The sequence below is a fragment of the Lepidochelys kempii genome, chromosome 2 (assembly GCF_965140265.1).
Source record: "Lepidochelys kempii isolate rLepKem1 chromosome 2, rLepKem1.hap2, whole genome shotgun sequence".
NCBI classification, from domain to species: Eukaryota; Metazoa; Chordata; order Testudines; family Cheloniidae; genus Lepidochelys; species Lepidochelys kempii.
The window spans coordinates 91,522,524-91,538,940 of NC_133257.1; the positions used below are offsets into that span (position 1 = coordinate 91,522,524).

The following is a 16,417-nucleotide window of genomic DNA, read 5'->3' on the forward strand; positions in this document are numbered from 1 at the left end:
TCCGACTGGTTTATGAATGTTATAATTCTTGACATCTGATTTGTGTCCATTTATTCTTTTACGTAGAGACTGTCCAGTTTGACCAATGTAAATGGCAGAGGGGCATTGCTGGCACATGATGGCATATATCACATTGGTGGATGTGCAGGTGAACGAGCCTCTGATAGTGTGGCTGATGTTGTTAGGCCCTGTGATGGTGTCCCCTGAATAGATATGTGGGCACAGTTGGCAACGGGCTTTGTTGCAAGGATAAGTTCCTGGGTTAGTGGTTCTGTTGTGTGGTATGTGGTTGTTGGTGATATAGGTTGTAGATCCTTAATAATGGCTTCTACATCCATAGTGGCCCTCTACACCAACATTCCACACAAAGATGGACTACAAGCCGTCAGGAACACTATCCCCGATAATGTCACGGCTAACCTGGTGGCTGAACTTTGTGACTTTGTCCTTACCCATAACTATTTCCCATTTGGGGACAATGTATACCTTCAGATCAGCGGCACTGCTATGGGTACCCACATGGCCCCACAGTATGCCAACATTTTTATGGCTGATTTAGAACACCGCTTCCTCAGCTCTCGTCCCCTAAAGCCCCTACTCTACTTGCGCTATATTGATGACATCTTCATCATCTGGATCCATGGAAAAGAAGCCCTTGAGGAATTCCACCATGATTTCAACAACTTCCATCCCACCATCAACCTCAGCCTGGTCCAGTCCACACAAGAGATCCACTTCCTGGACACTACAGTGCTAATAAACAATGGTCACATAAACACCACCCTATACCGGAAACCTACCGACCGCTATTCCTACCTACATGCCTCCAGCTTTCACCCTGACCACACCACACGATCCATCGTCTACAGCCAAGCTCTGCGATACAACCGCATTTGCTCCAACCCCTCAGACAGAGACAAACACCTACAAGATCTCTGTCAAGCTTTCTTACAACTACAATACCCACCTGCGGAAGTAAAAAAACAGATTGATAGAGCCAGAAGAGTTCCCAGAAGTTACCTACTACAGGACAGGAAGAGTGTGTGTGTGTGTGTGTGTGTGTGTGTGTGTGTGTGTGTCCGTCCGTCCGTCCCCGGGAGAAAGGGGGGGGGTGAGAAAGCCTGGATTTGTGCTGGACATGGCCCACCTTGATTACCATGCACATTGGAGGGAGAGTGGTCACTTTGGATGAGCTATTACCAGCAGGAGAGTGAGTTTGTGTGTGGGGGGGGAGAGGGTGAGAAAACCTGGATTTGTGCTGGAAATGGCCCAACCTGATGATCACTTTAGATAAGCTATTACCAGCAGGACAGTGGGGTGGGAGGAGGTATTGTTTCATGTTCTCTGTGTGTATATAAAGTCTGCTGCAGTTTCCACGGTATGCATCCGATGAAGTGAGCTGTAGCTCACGAAAGCTCATGCTCAAATAAATTGGTTAGTCTCTAAGGTGCCACAAGTACTCCTTTTCTTTATGTGTAAAAAGATATTTTAAAAGATAGAGCTGCAGAACACTGGTTTTGGAATACAATAAAACCAGATGCCAACACAAGAGATAAGCATCTTGAAAAACAGAAAGTAAGGTTTTCACTTAAAGTAACATTTATGAAAGAAAAACCTGTAGCTGAAAGAGAAAAAAATTTAAAAGTACAGAACCACATTTCACAAAAATTTCAGTGAACCGAAACAAAGATTCTTACATTTTTGGAAGCTTAATCTCCCATGATCATAACTAATTAAGAGAGAGATTAAAAAAAATCAACGTTTGGCATCTTTATGGAAAAAACACCCCCAAAAATCTGACAGTGTGTGTATGGCTGAATTCTGTGTCTGGTTCAAAGTTGCCCCCTGTTCTGGTTTGCCTCAGTCTTCAAAATGGATCTAGTATCCTGCGGTCTCCTTTTCAGCCCTCCAAACAGTTTGTTCCCATTTGTAGGACAATAAGCAATCAAAGGTTAACGGGGTCTGGACAGTTTATTTAACTAACATCCATGTCCTATATATATATATATATATATATATATATATATATATATATATATATATATATATATATATATATATATATATATATATATATATATATATATATATATATATATATATATATATATATATATATATATATATATATATATATATATTATTAAACATTTGTAGGTGAATTTTATCATTCATGAGAATGAGAGACATGGCTACAAGCAACAGGTGTGGCACAGCTGTTCAACTCAGCTCGGTCAATGCACCTCACTTCTGACATACAGCGCCTGGACCAATCCAGAACATAAACTGCCAACTGTATTAAAATTGGTCCACATTTTCAAAAATATAAAACGTCTAGTAGGGATTAGCATAATGTCAGATTCGTTCTTACTTGAGACTACTTTAGCAGGTCATATCTGCACCTATTTGCCTGAATGCTGATTTGCCAGCCTGTAAAATGTGCACGCTTGTATGAATGCTCCAGCAGCCACACATCCCCTTAAGCTATGTGTTTAAAAAAGGTTGCATAGGGATAAGCCTTGGAAATGGGAATCAATTAAGGTTATGTATAGTAGGTGTCTGACCCAGAGCCAAACCTGGGAGTGGAGGTACTTTTCCTTTAGAGCAAGAATGGACAATATAAGCCAGAGGCAACAGCAAATGCAAAAAGAATGGCTAAATATATTAAAATCTCTGTCCACTTAAATTACAGACAGGTTTTAAATTATTTTTTCCAATGGCACACCCCTCACTACTAACCTAAAGCAAATGAAATACAGAAGGGAAGAACTGGTTTTCTCCAAAGCTCCATTAGCTCAACTTTTTCATACCAGGAAATAAACCCTTTCAACTACAGGAGATACACTTTCTATGTTTCTCTTTTTCTTCCATTTTATTCAGACCTCTTATGAGCCTATATAAACTGCTCATTTCTATCAGACACTTATTCATACTGGTCACTCCTATGTTGCAAAATTCTCTGTGTGTAATTGGTTATGCACAATATGATTACCAAGATAAATTACCATATTCCAAACAAGGTTTCTTTATGCTTTTGATAACAGAAAAACTCCAGCACACGTATAATATACTCTATATTTTCATTGATACACTCCAAAACTTCATTTATTTTCACTGTTGCCAACTATGCCTGTCCAGATGGTTTAAATGCATTATCCACAATCATCTCCACATCTTTCTCCCATCTGTGTTCTATGTTGGGCTTCCATTTAGATTTAAAATCCTTAAGCCTTATTACCTTACATTTTCACTACACTAAATTACATACAATACTTATCTATCTGTAAGTCAGGACTATTTATAGCTCTTCTCCCATCCCCAAATCTATCAAAAAGATATAAATTTTGCTCTGAAGAAAATTTTGATTTTTCACACAACAAATCTATTGTGTCAGTTTCAATATGAAAAAAGAAAAAGCTAATACTTCTAACACAAGAAGCAATACCTTTGAATGAGTCACAAAATATTTTTTCTTTCTTCATGCTAATGACAATTAGGTGTTTACACAGGTGCTGAGAGAAAAAACTTGTTAGTCTACTGTAGTCTGTACAATAAACTCTCTTGAATTCTCCATTCATAGCTAAGCATGCTCTAATATTCCATTTTTCGAACCATATAACTGAGTGGTGAAAAATCTGACCGGACTGAAAGAGGACTACCACAAGACTTAGTCCTGCCTTCAGTGCAGGGGACTGAACCTGAAGACCTTTTATGGTCCCTTCCAGTCCTACGATTCTATGATTGTAAGACAGAGTTCCCAAATGGGGAACATATCGTATATTAAAGCTGAATTTTTATATTCTTAAGTAAAGAAACTGAATCCACTCGAGATTCTGCTGAGCTTCCAGTCTTTCATATAAGAAAGGGTCTGAGAGGTAAAAAGAAACCAAAGGCTGTGGCAACCATAAATCAACTCCACAGCAGGCTCCAGATGGTCCACAAAACAGTGTTCAGAACATCCTGCTGCTAAAAAGCATCCAAGTGTCACACAAACACCCCCCAAAATTGGCTGAAACAAGGGTGATAACAATTTCCCCCGACAGACGATGAATAAATACAACCCACTTGAGTTTGGACCACTGCCTTAAACAAATGTGCTAGGCGTAGATATCCTGCCAAACAGAACAACAGAAAATACAGGTGTATGTTGTTTTTTTGCCACAACATGTCACTCTTTCTCTGCATAAATCCAGCTAACAAAGCTTCTCTGTGACAGTTAAATACTTTACTCTTAAAGAAGGAAAATGGAAGTAACAGTTTAGAGTATTTGCAACATCTTTAGTGGTCACGCTTTGCTTTAGTTCAATGGTTCTGAGGCACAAAGTGGCGACTTGTGAAAAATGTCATACTTATAGAATTTTATAATAGGCAACTGATTGTTTAATGTACACTGCAGAAAAACTGCTTTGCAATATAGATCTGAATCAGTCGCTTACTGAAATTCATATGAACGCTTACTGCGGCTCCATAACTTTATACAGTGAAGCAAAGATTTACATTCAAAATGACTGCAATGCTCTCAGCTCAAAAGTTCAGGGAAACTTAAACACATATAATCAATAAAGAACTATGAGCTTAATGAAGCTGAGAGCAGGAAACAAGAATAAAATGAATTTAAAAAACATCTGTGTGTAACACATTATATTGCATATTAGGGAAACAAACTTCCATTCCCATCCATGAGATGATCTAATGTAACTCCCACTGCTCAATAATCAACATTTTGTCATTTAAAATCCCCTAATTATGACATCAGAAACCTGATGCAATCAGTCAAAATCACACATCTTTTATTTTTAAAACAAGAAAATAATCATTTCACGGTACTAAATTCTTCTGTTCCTAAAGTTACCAGAAAGGATGCAGAGCCTGCAGGGTCGACCCTCTTTTCAACGGGTACGAGTTATTTTATTCTCCATTTTAATTGAGCTCAGTGCAGACATTGCCAAGATCCTTATATGGAGCACTTTTGTGCAAGTACTGCTCCTCAAAACTAGTATAAGCAAAAGCAAATACTCACCTAGCCTGCTACGCCTGATCTCATCTGGTGAGACAGGGCGCAGCTTTCTTTCTGCCTTGATTTCCTCCAGTATCCTTTCATGGAGGCTGCGTGGCCGTGGTGGGGTTGGTTTCAGTTTTCTCGCAGAGGCCTTGGGTATAAGAAGAATGAATGTTCATTCTAAGCATTGTTCCTGGAATGTGATTTCACAAGGATTCTTTCAAATAGCAAATTATTGTGAAGTGATTTTACTTTCATTCACTTATGAACACGGTTGAGTACGTTCCTCACACTATCTCAGAGTTTTCACCGATTTTACAATGATCTTCCTAAACAGACCAGAAAAAGTTAAACAGCTCTTGTGTGAAATCACATAAGAATAAATGCACAGCACACAAACAAGAGATATAATTTGTACTACTACACTGTTTTAAAACAAAACACTAAAAACACAAAACACAATTGAAAAAAAGCCCAGCCTTTTCACTGTGAAGAAAACATATTGAGAATTGCATAGTACAGGGATTAATGGGGGTACGTGATCGGATGAAATCCAGGATTTTTTCATGAGCACTCTTTTTTAATCGAGGTGGAAATATCCCCATTGACCTGAAAGGAGGAAAATGAAATTAATATTTTTATACTTTTTATTCACATTTTTGCAGTGTAATGAGATCATAATTAACCGAGGAAACCTGTAGAGTTTCAAACCTTACATTAAATAGATCCTAAAACTGTCATCAGACTCAAAGAGAGGAATAATCTGTATGCAATACATAGACAAAGAAATGCTGCAAGATAAGAGCATTTTGGTTATTACAAATGGAAAATGAGTGCAGATGTACAGATGTAGAATAAGTGCAATTTGCAGTAATGTTAATTAATAAAATTTAGGATTAATCGTTGATGCAATCAGACATCAGCGCTTCCCAGTATGTTTGTGGGAGAAGACTGGGTTTGGTGACTAGGGAAATTTGTCTTATACCTCTCTTTGGAGGACAGTGTTGTCAACAGGCCTCAAATGAAGAAGTATTAGAGCCACATCTAGGAAAAGCAAACTCGTGAGGCTGGCAAAACCATTAACTCTTATACTGCCTCTAACCTTCTTTCAGGGAAGGCTACTAAGAAAGTCGTAATGAGGCAACTTGGGCACTATCGAGGGTCCTGAGATTTCCTTGACTTCTTTTCAGCCTTGATTTCAGACCTGAGTACAAGCACACACACTGCTAGTCCCACTGACGATCTGCTTCTGGCAATGGAAAAAGCCAACTGTCCATTCTCATTCTTTCAGATCTAGCAGCTGCTATCAACCACACATACGCCTATGTCAGCAGCACCTTACCAGGAGTAAGATGGTGCTAGTATGGAGTGGCTGCTATTCTGAATTTCCTGGCCTTTAGGTCACCTTACAAAGTTTATCAATTTACTCATACTTTTAAAATATTTTTGAAGTATAAATGAAGCTTTGGAAGTGAACTAAAGAGTTTGATAACATATCTAAAATTAATACTTAGTATAAACTAAGCCAGCAAAAAGTATATCCTGCAAGAGGAAGAGGGAAAAAAAAGAAATGTCTCTTTGTATGGAAGAGCTTTTTCTTATCTTCAGAGCTACAACATTCATTTCTTTTTCAGAGGTCTCAATTTGGAGATAAGGAGAAACGTACACTAGAGTATTTCTCTGCAATACGTCAAGTAATATATTGTTAGATACAGGTTATATAATAAAGCAGCTGCTCTCATGTAAGGTACAACTATTAGAGCGTGCTCCAGCAAAAGATTGCAGCAGTTTGGCAGCTGTGGGGGGGGAGAGGGGAGAGGGAGGGGACTCAGTGGCCAGTTTGAGGCAAAATGAATGCCAGCAGTGACCTTTTGCTGAACTGCATTCTGTGCCTATTGCATGAAATTCTCTGCTTTACCCATGTCACTGCCATGAATTTTCTAAAAATGAATGAAATAAATAAATAAAGTCCATGATTTTCACAAGGCCTGATTTATTAGTCAGCAGAACACAGTATGCAGAGAAATGGGTTAAAATAACAGATGGCCTACACGATGCATGTATCATATTGAAACTAAGCTTCTCCCCTTCCTGGGCCAAGAGAGACAGCTCAGGCCTCTGCAGCAGTCTCTCAGTATCTCTTAGTAAGAGACTCATTGCCAGCTGCTTGCTGCCTGCTCATCCCCTCCTTTCTTTAAAAATTGATAGGCCGGAGTCATTAACAGTTTAGGGTCCCTTTGTTCCTTGCTCAGGCATGGAGAAAGAAAGCCTGATTGCCTGGCTAGAGCCAGGCAGGGGAGCATTTTCCCAGTTAATAGTTCACCCCATCATTCCTTTAAGGATCCTTGGTATTGTCGCTGGCGTATTTTTTTCCTCTATTGATGTTTCATTTCCTGTTTATTTCCTCCTGATAGCTTCCTTTGATTTAATTCTCTGCAATCAGGCAGAATATCAAGAAGGTAAAATGGAGGCGTATATATTATTGATAGAAACACAGAACTCTCCCACATCCTTCATGTTCACCAAAAACATTAAAGAAAACTTTTCAATTAAAATGGTTTTTATTGACATTTGATGGGGAGAATATTATTTTTAAAGCAGTTATGTTTTTCCCCCTTCACTTGTAAAAGAATTGATAGTTTTTCACAGGTCTGCATGATTCACTTGATTGGTAATGAGACTTTGAAGTCTTCTTCCTCCAGGTCACTGGGCTCAAGCATTGTCAAAAGTTAGTAGTGATTGAAAGTTGTTAACATTTGACAGCTGTTTGGTGAGCTGGCAATCTCAGTCCCAGTTCCCAACGGGACAGTTATCAACATCACAATATAAAATATAAATAATAAACAACATTGCAGTTCTAGAGGACCTTTGATCTGAGGATCTCAAAGAGCTTTACTCCCTGAATTAAACCTTCATACCATCCCCTATACAATCAGTAAGTATTTGAATCCCTATTATCACTACTGAGGAAAACTAAAATACCTAATTTTGCTCAACTGATTTCCCCAAGGCCACAATGGAAGCATATGGCAGAGTAACTGATATAGCCTCAGTAGAAATGCCAAGGACTTATGGTCAAAGCTGAGACTCTGCACACTACTGAAAAGCTTTCATTGCCATTGTAAATGCTGTATTTTTTCTGCAGTCAAACTAACTTCTGTTTTCCAAAATAGACACTCTTTCACAAGCATTATTTATTAAAAAGTGATTATAAGAACTGGTGGTTATGAATGCCCTTACAGAAATAGAAGTTCTTGGCTATGGATTAAATAGATTAGGTCAGATATGCACAGTACAAGCATATCTGTGCCACACAGCCAGGCGCAGAAAAAAAAGTGTTGTAATATTTGTAATTCTGTTTCAGATACCAGACTGGAACCAACCACATACTGATGTTTAATCAAAGTATCTCAAAGCACTGCCAAAAATATCCTATATGTAAAAAATCAAAATGAAAGAAAAATGCTTACATTTAAAATTCTGAAGAATTTTGTACAAGAGTACATTAAAACTAGCAACATTACCTATTAGAAAAAATGTGGCCTGAGAGTGTAAGATCTACCAGAAACATAAAACACCACATAGCAAAAGCACAGTGAGATGAAAAACACAATGAAGGTGGCTTCCTACACTTGCTTTCAGCCCACCACTTTCACAATTCAATAAACAAATATATGATTTGCAGATAAACAGGTTGGCTGCAAATGGCAAGTCCTAATCTTGAATGGTTATGATAATAAATATAATTGTGTATTTATAACATGCCTTTTGATCCCAAGTGATTGAAAAGCACATTACAAATGACATTCAAAAGAATTGCTTTTACTCACCATTGAAATGAAGCTATCTCACACACAGCCACACCAAGCAACACTTTAGAAAAAGCACAGTAGAACAATGTATCTAATTGACAATGCAGTCAATTCGACTGATACTATGTTTTGTATCGTGACAAAGTTCCTCCTCTGCCTTGGCGGGTCCTGCGCTTATTGGCAGATTTGCTTCACCTCAGAGATTCACACGGCCGCCCTCAGTTTGGCCACTTTTGCTAGGGGCTCAAACCTGCCATTCACTCAGCTAACCTCATCACTGGGCAGCACGGGGGAAAAGGAGGAGAACAATCCCCACAGTCTCTGCTGACTCACCTAGTGGGTCGGGGGATAGGCCAGGGACCTTCCCCTCTGGTGGGACCCACAGTCCAGGTCACCTACTCGTCTCAAATAGGGAATTCAGGGGGATGGAGAGGAACCTGGGCCCGCCCTTTACTCCGGGTTCCAGCCCAGGGCCCTGTGGATTGCAACTGTCTACAGTGTCTCTTGTAACAGCTGCGTGACAGCTACTTCCCCATGGCCTCCTCCCAACACCTTCTTTACCCCTCACTGCAGGATCTTCCTCCTGAAGCCTGATCACGCTTATACTCCTCAGTCCTCCAGCAGCATGCCTTCTCACTCCCTACTCCTTGCACACCCTCCCCTAACTGATGGGAGGTCCTTTTTAAACCAGGTGCCCTGATGAGTCTGCCTGCCATAATGATTCTAGTATGTTCTTAATTGGCTCCAGGTGTCTTAATTAGCTTGCCTGTCTTAATTGGTTCAAGCAGGTTCTCGATTGCTCTAGTGCAGCCCCTGCTCTGGTCACTCAGGGATCAGAAAACTGTTCATCCAGTGGCCAGTATATTTGTACACCCCACTGGTATGGGTCTGTCACAGTATGATCTGGAAAATTTCAGTTGAAGTGAAATTGAGCAAACGTGGGCTGATCACAGGTGAGCTATGCTACATCATTTCTAAAATAGTTATTCCTGCACTCACATGAAAACATATCCACCATGAGAAATACCAATTGTGAAGCTAAAATGCTATATACAAATACTAAAGTAAAGTACAAGTGCACTGGATAGAGAGCTCTGAAAAGTTTACATTTCATCATCTTCTCCTTGCTACTTGCATTATTAATGCATTATATTCTTTCTGTAAATACAATTAAACCACAAGATTGTATATATATTTTCTGTGTGCATGTACCATAGGTGACTCAGGCATCGTAAAACTCTGTATTTACACTCCCCTTGTGCATATGCATTATGCTATTATGGGATTGTGACCAAGTGGGACTATTCTTAATGTATGCTCTGAATACAGTTTCCCCTATGCATTTCTTAAGTATCTAGGTGGTGGGATAAGGGTGTATGATCGTTGCAGAGCCCTAGAGGGCAGGTGTGTGTAGGGCTCTGGACACCGAGAATAGCCAACACCCTGTTTCCTGGCAACTGATGTCCTGGCCCTTTCCCCCCTGCAAGGTGAGAGCTAAAGGGTTGGAGAACAAAGGAATCAGGTGACCTCCTGGCCCGGGAAAGGGACAAATCCCAGAGGAGGAGGGGCTGGAGAGAGTTTCAGTTTGGGGCTGGCTGGGGACGAGGAGTGAAGTGCAGACGTGGTTGTCTGGCTCACTGCTCCCTAAAATGGACCCAGCTCAGGGGTCCTGTTCTCTGTACCTACAAGCTCTGTTTTAGACCATGTTCCTGTCATCTAATAAACCTGTTTTACTGGCTGGCTGAGAGTCACGTCTGATTGTGAAGTTGGGGTGCAGGACCCTCTGGCTTCCCCAGGACCCCGCCTGGGCGGACTCGCTGTGGGAAGCGCACGGAGGTGCAGAGGATGCTGAATGCTCCGAGGTCAGACCCAGGAAGGTGGAAGCCGTGTAAGCTTTTTGTCCTGAAGACAGTCTGCTCACAGAAAGGAGACTTCACCAGCGTCCTGACTGACTTTGTAGGGAGCAGTTCCAGAGCATTGCTCAGGGACTCCATGACAACTGGTGGCAACAGTGGGATGTACTGCACCCCATGGATGGCGCTTCTTGCAGTAAGTGACTGGGGAGCAGTAAAACAAAGCGGGATTGACGAGGACCAGGTGTGCTGAAGGCTCAAAGAGGAGTGGTTTCGGGGGGCGGTTAACCCCTGGGAGTGTGTGACCAGCAAGAAGGATTGTGCAGTAATGGGGTCCCCCTGGGGACTGTGGTGAGCAGTCCTGGGGTGGAGGAGCCTGCGGCTTGGCCCTGGGAGAGAGGAGGACTTTTGCAGTAACAGGGTTCACCTGGGGATTGCAGCAAGAGGTCCCAGGGGCGGAGGAGTCTGCAGCTCGACCCTGGCAAAGAGGTGGTGACATCGAGAAGGGCTGGGCTGGCACACTAGGGGTTCTCCCTGGAAACTGGGGGGGGGGGCCTAAAAGCACACAGGCCTGTGAGTTCACAACAACTTGGGAACAGCAAAGTGATGGCCTATCACCATCTCCTTAAGAAGGATATTGTAACCCTGTGCAAAAAGAGAGGGTTGCACATTGGAAAGTTCACCAAAGCACAGTTAATCGTGCAGCTGGAGAAGGATGAGTGCTCTAAGGAACAGATTCCTGACCCAAATGGGGCTATAGCAGGATCTGGGAGCAGCTAGAGTGGTAACCAGGCATCCCCAAGGCTCCTGTCCCCGACCAGACGGGAGTCTTCACGATCGAGTTCCCCATCAGGGGATCGGAGACAGACGGGATTGGAGCTGAGTCCGAGAGAGCAAGAGGACTGTGAGAGACAGCGAGAGCCCGAGAAAGAGCTGCAGAAGCAGGAGCAGCATGAACTGGTGATGGTGGAGCGGAGAGGCATAGGGGACTTCCCGGGGTGAGTGGGGATAGACCCCGGGGTGCCAGTTCCACAGGGAACCTCGATACTAAATTGCTGTCCCTGGTTAAGGAGAGAGGGGATGTGGATGCCCACCTCACTGACTTTTAGCAGGCTGGCGATTTGAACGAGGGGGACCCTGAGGAAAAGCCCCGGTGTCTGGCTCCCTTGCTGGGTCCCAAGGCCGTAGACTCCGTCAGCCAGATGGGTGGGGAGTTGGACAGGCTCCCACTCCTGGTCCCAACCTATATGTCTGTGTGCAGTCTCCTGGGCTCAGGCCCCTCAGACCTCCAGTGGGAGCGGAAGGTGATGGTCAATGGGGAGACATTCCTGGGGTGGCGAGATCCTGGGACAGAAAGAACTGTTGTCAGGCCCCTTGTGGTGCAGCCTCAGATGCTGAGGGGCTGTGTGACCTGGGTGAGGGTCCCAGGGATGAAGCCCCTCACCCTGCCTATGGCCCAGATCCCTGTGCAGACCCGGGGGGGGGGGCTGGCTGGTCGTTGGGGTTCTCCAGGATATCAGCTGTGAGACCCTGTTGGGGGTGACTGTGTCTCTTTGGGACAGGATCCAGGCCCTGCTCCTGTAACGGCCAAGGGTTTGAATTTGAATCCAGGGAACCAATCGGCTGAGAGGGAAATGGTCAGTTAAAATGCAGATGATGTGACTGGCAGGGGGGCGGAGCTGCTAGGCTTAGGCTACCTGCCGGCCTGTAACCAGACTCCTGGGGTTGGGTGGAACAGAGAGATGCTTGCGCACCGGAGAGGGGGCTCACGCTGGCTCTGATGCAGTGAGGAAAGCAGCGAGCTCACTGCCTGTCCCCACTGGAACAGCAAGGGCAGCGCTGAGCACAGTGGGAGCTGAGACCCCAGCTTGGGGGTGGGGGTGACAGGCAGGGCAGGTCCGTTACCAACCAGGTTTGCCTTGTCCAGAGGCGCTGCTGGGAAGTGATCCCACGGCAGGGAGGGAGCAACCAGGGACAGGGCTCAGCGGGGCTGTGACCCCAGGCCCAGCCAGCGAGATGGAAGACTAGGTAGCTGAGTCTGCAGAGCAGAACAGCTGGGTAGTTAATCTCTCGAGAATGCAGGGGATGGCAGGTCTACTCTCATCTCTAGACACTTTGGATATGACTTGTACTCTCAGTGAATTTAACATCTAGTTCCTTGTGGAAGCAGAGGTTGGTAAGGGAAGAACAACAGAACTTTGAGAGTACAGCTTGTAAAAGTGAACCTGAGAAGGGTAACTGCGATTTGCTGGAAGTAGCTCAGGGTAGTGAGAAGAGCAGCAGTTTATCTGTTGGGAGTGGCAAGGTGCTTGGTAAGGAAAGTTTGGATGAGCCTAGGCAGCCTTGTGAGCTGATGGCTTTGTCTAATCAGCAGTTTGGGAAGGCGAGGATAGTGGAAGATGAGTGTCCCTATACCTTACCTGGAGAAGTGCGACAGTGAAGGGAATGTGCCTGTGTCTGTCAGCGGTATCGACTTGCCTATGGAGGGAGCTACCCCGGTCTCCAAGCAGTTGTGTGTGAACAGCTCTGTGTGCTGGGACAAGGGAAATGAGATCCCAAGCTGTGTGTCTGGTAAAGGAGAATGTGTGTCTGGTTCTTCTTTGTTTGTGGAGCAGACAGAAGGGGCCTTTCAGCCTGTGATGGCTGAGAATAGTACAGTTGTCTCAGAGTTGGTTCTGGATTCAACTAAAGCCCAGGAAGGGAATGGTCCTAAGTTTGTGTCTGCTAGGGAGAATGGCACTGTAACTAGGTCGCATCCAGTTAGTGTCTATGAAAAATCCCAGAGGCCAGACAATTCTGGTGCTTGTATTTTGCCTGTTACTAGTGTGTTGTTGGGAAAGGGTGTAGCAACTCTGTCTAATCAGAGTGAGATCCTAGCCAGGGCACAAAGAGAGCATAAAGGTGATTTGATTATGTTACTTACTGATGGTATGGAAACCTGTAGCAAGAAGGAAAAGATTCCTGAATTTGTGTGTGGCAAAGGAAAGGAGAATGCTTCTAACTTTTTATCTAGGAAGTCTGTGAGTTTGCCTGAAAGGGGATTGTGTAGGAATCCGCCTGATGGGCCAGAGGTAACTCTGGATGTAAGTGAGATCCAGAAAGAATCTGTTGTTGCTCAGTAAAGTGTTCCTCTAAAGCAAGCCCTAGGTAATGAGGGTAATGGCAGAATTTCTGTGAAGGATGAATTGTTGCATAGAAAAGCCCCTAGGGAAAGGAATCCTCATGGTAGTCTTTGCAAACAGTTTACTGCAACTGAAGGGTGTGAAAGTGATTTAATCAAGGAAGTTTCAGTTCCTAACAGCCAGAAATTTTCTGTTGTGAATTAAGCCACTGACTTTTCTGTTGAAAGATCCAGTGTGGATAGCTTTGAGAAGGTCTCAGATGGAGTAAAAGCTGTTAAGAAAGTTAAACAGGCCTATAACCAAAGGCTGTGTTTGGCCAGCTTATTGGGGAGACAAGGTTGTTGAGAAAGGAATGTCTCCATGCTAATTCTGTAAGTGAACAGTCTGTGTCCCAGGTGAAGAGGGTGCTGGGCTACCTCAAGGAGGCAGGACTGACGGTAAAAGCTGAAAAGTGTAAGGTGGAGATAATCAGAGAGTGGCCTGTTCCCCAGACCAAGAAACAGGTCCAGGCCTTTATTGGGATGGTGGGGTACTACTGGAGGCTTGTACCCCACTTGAGCTCCCTAGCTGCCCCCATCACTGAGCTATGTAAGAAGGAGAAGCAAGACGAGCTGGTCTGGACCGAGCAGTGCCAGAGGGCTCTCTCTGCGTTGAAGGAGGCTCTAATCCAGGGCCCGGTAAATCTGGTAAACTCCAACTTTGCCAAGGCCTTTACAGGGTTCACCGACGCCTCAAACACAGGGCTGGGTGCTGGGCTGATGCCGAATGGTGGGGGACAGAGACACCTGGTCAGAGAGTGGCCCAGGTCAAGATGGGGGCTCTTAAGCAAGAGAGCCCAAATTGCAACCCTCCAGACTGGAGCGCTGGGAGAAGACCCGATTCCAGTTGGACCCTCGGGGATTTTGGGGTGGCAAAAGGACACGGGCCGCAGAAACCTTCCCACATGAGGCACGTGAGTGCCATCGAGCACCCCGACCTAAGGGAGGGCGTGAAATTGGAAGGGCGTAAAACTGGAAGGGCCTGGTGTAACTCCTACCAAGGAATGGGAGAGATGCTGGGGCATCCATAGGAATGTTGGTGGGTTCGAACTTTTCCAGGTCACTGGCTAAAGGTTATCGTGGACTCCCCGAGTGATGCTCTGGAACTGCTCCCTACAAAGTCAGTCAGGACTCTGGTGAAGTCTCCTTTCTGTGAGCAGACTGTCTTCAGGACAAAAAGCTTACACGGCTTCCACCTTCCTGGGTCTGACCTCGGAGCATTCAGCATCCTCTGCACCTCCGTGCGCTTCCCACAGCGAGTCCGCCCAGGCGGGGTCCTGGGGAAGCCAGAGGGTCCTGCACCCCAACTTCACAATCAGACATGACTCTCAGCCAGCCAGTAAAACAGGTTTATTAGACGACAGGAACATGGTCTAAAACAGAGCTTGTAGGTACAGAGAACAGGACCCCTGAGCTGGGTCCATTTTAGGGAGCAGTGAGCCAGACAACCACGTCTGCACTTCACTCCTCGTCCCCAGCCAGCCCCAAACTGAAACTCTCTCCAGCCCCTCCTCCTCTGGGATTTGTCCCTTTCCCGGGCCAGGAGGTCACCTGATTCCTTTGTTCTCCAACCCTTTAGCTCTCACCTTGCAGGGGGGAAAGGGCCAGGACATCAGTTGCCAGGAAACAGGGTGTTGGCTATTCTCGGTGTCCAGAGCCCTACACACACCTGCCCTCTAGGGCTCTGCAACGATCATACACCCTTATCCCACCACCTAGATACTTAAGAAATGCATAGGGGAAACTGAGGCACCCCTACAGTATTCAGAAGACATATTAAGAACAGTCCCACTTGGTCACAGTGATCATGTAGTTAAAGACTACTTTTCCCCCACAGGACCCCTGCTCCCCGAGTGCATAAGAAGGACAGTGCTCTGAGAAAGATTCAGGGTTGTATTGTGAAGGAGGCTGTTGTCTCTGTGCTGCCCCATTTACTGCGGTGGTCAGATGTGCGGTAAAGGAGGCAGGAACTGCAGGAAAAGAAAGAATGATCTCACGATTAAGGCAATTGAATGCCGCAAAAGAGAACAGCACTCTCTCTCCCTTTGCCACAGAGTTCCTATGTGATACTGGACAAGACACATAAACCAAACTTTTCACAGGTAGCAATTAATTGCATGTTCCTTATTTTCTGGGTGTCCTGCTGGAGACACCCAGGCTCTGATTTGCAGAAGTGCTGAGCAGTCACAGCTGCAATTCGAGTCATTGGGAGTTCTGCTCTGAACATATAAAGTGCTATCAAACGCTAAGTACTATGAAAAATCAGGTCCTAGTCTTCTCAAATAGGGCACCCAAAATTATTGACGCATCTGATAAATTTGGCTTTAATCTGTATGCCTCATTTCTCCATGTATAAAATGGGGATAATACAAACACTTCACCTCACAGGGAATTATGATGATAAATTCATTAATTCAGAATTAACACTCCTATTTTTAAAGGTATTTAGGCATTGCTCAACTCAGCATTGCAAGGTCTAAGTGATTTAGATTGACGAAGACCCATTTTCAAAAGCAATTTTGGAGCTTAAGTCAATTGACTTCCCATTGTTTAAATTCGCTTAAATCACAATTTTGCCATGTGTATGTTTTGA

The 16,417-nt window shown here is 44.2% G+C and overlaps 1 protein-coding gene across 1 annotated transcript in view; it reads right to left on the bottom strand.

The window, feature by feature from the left end:
- SPIRE1 (spire type actin nucleation factor 1) overlaps positions 1-16,417 on the bottom strand; it is a 173,642-nt gene that overhangs the window by 34,225 nt on the left and 123,000 nt on the right. The window contains 3 exon segments of the mRNA XM_073331647.1: positions 5,021-5,151; positions 5,522-5,592; positions 5,594-5,608. Coding sequence (XP_073187748.1) covers positions 5,021-5,151; positions 5,522-5,592; positions 5,594-5,608 — 217 coding nt within the window.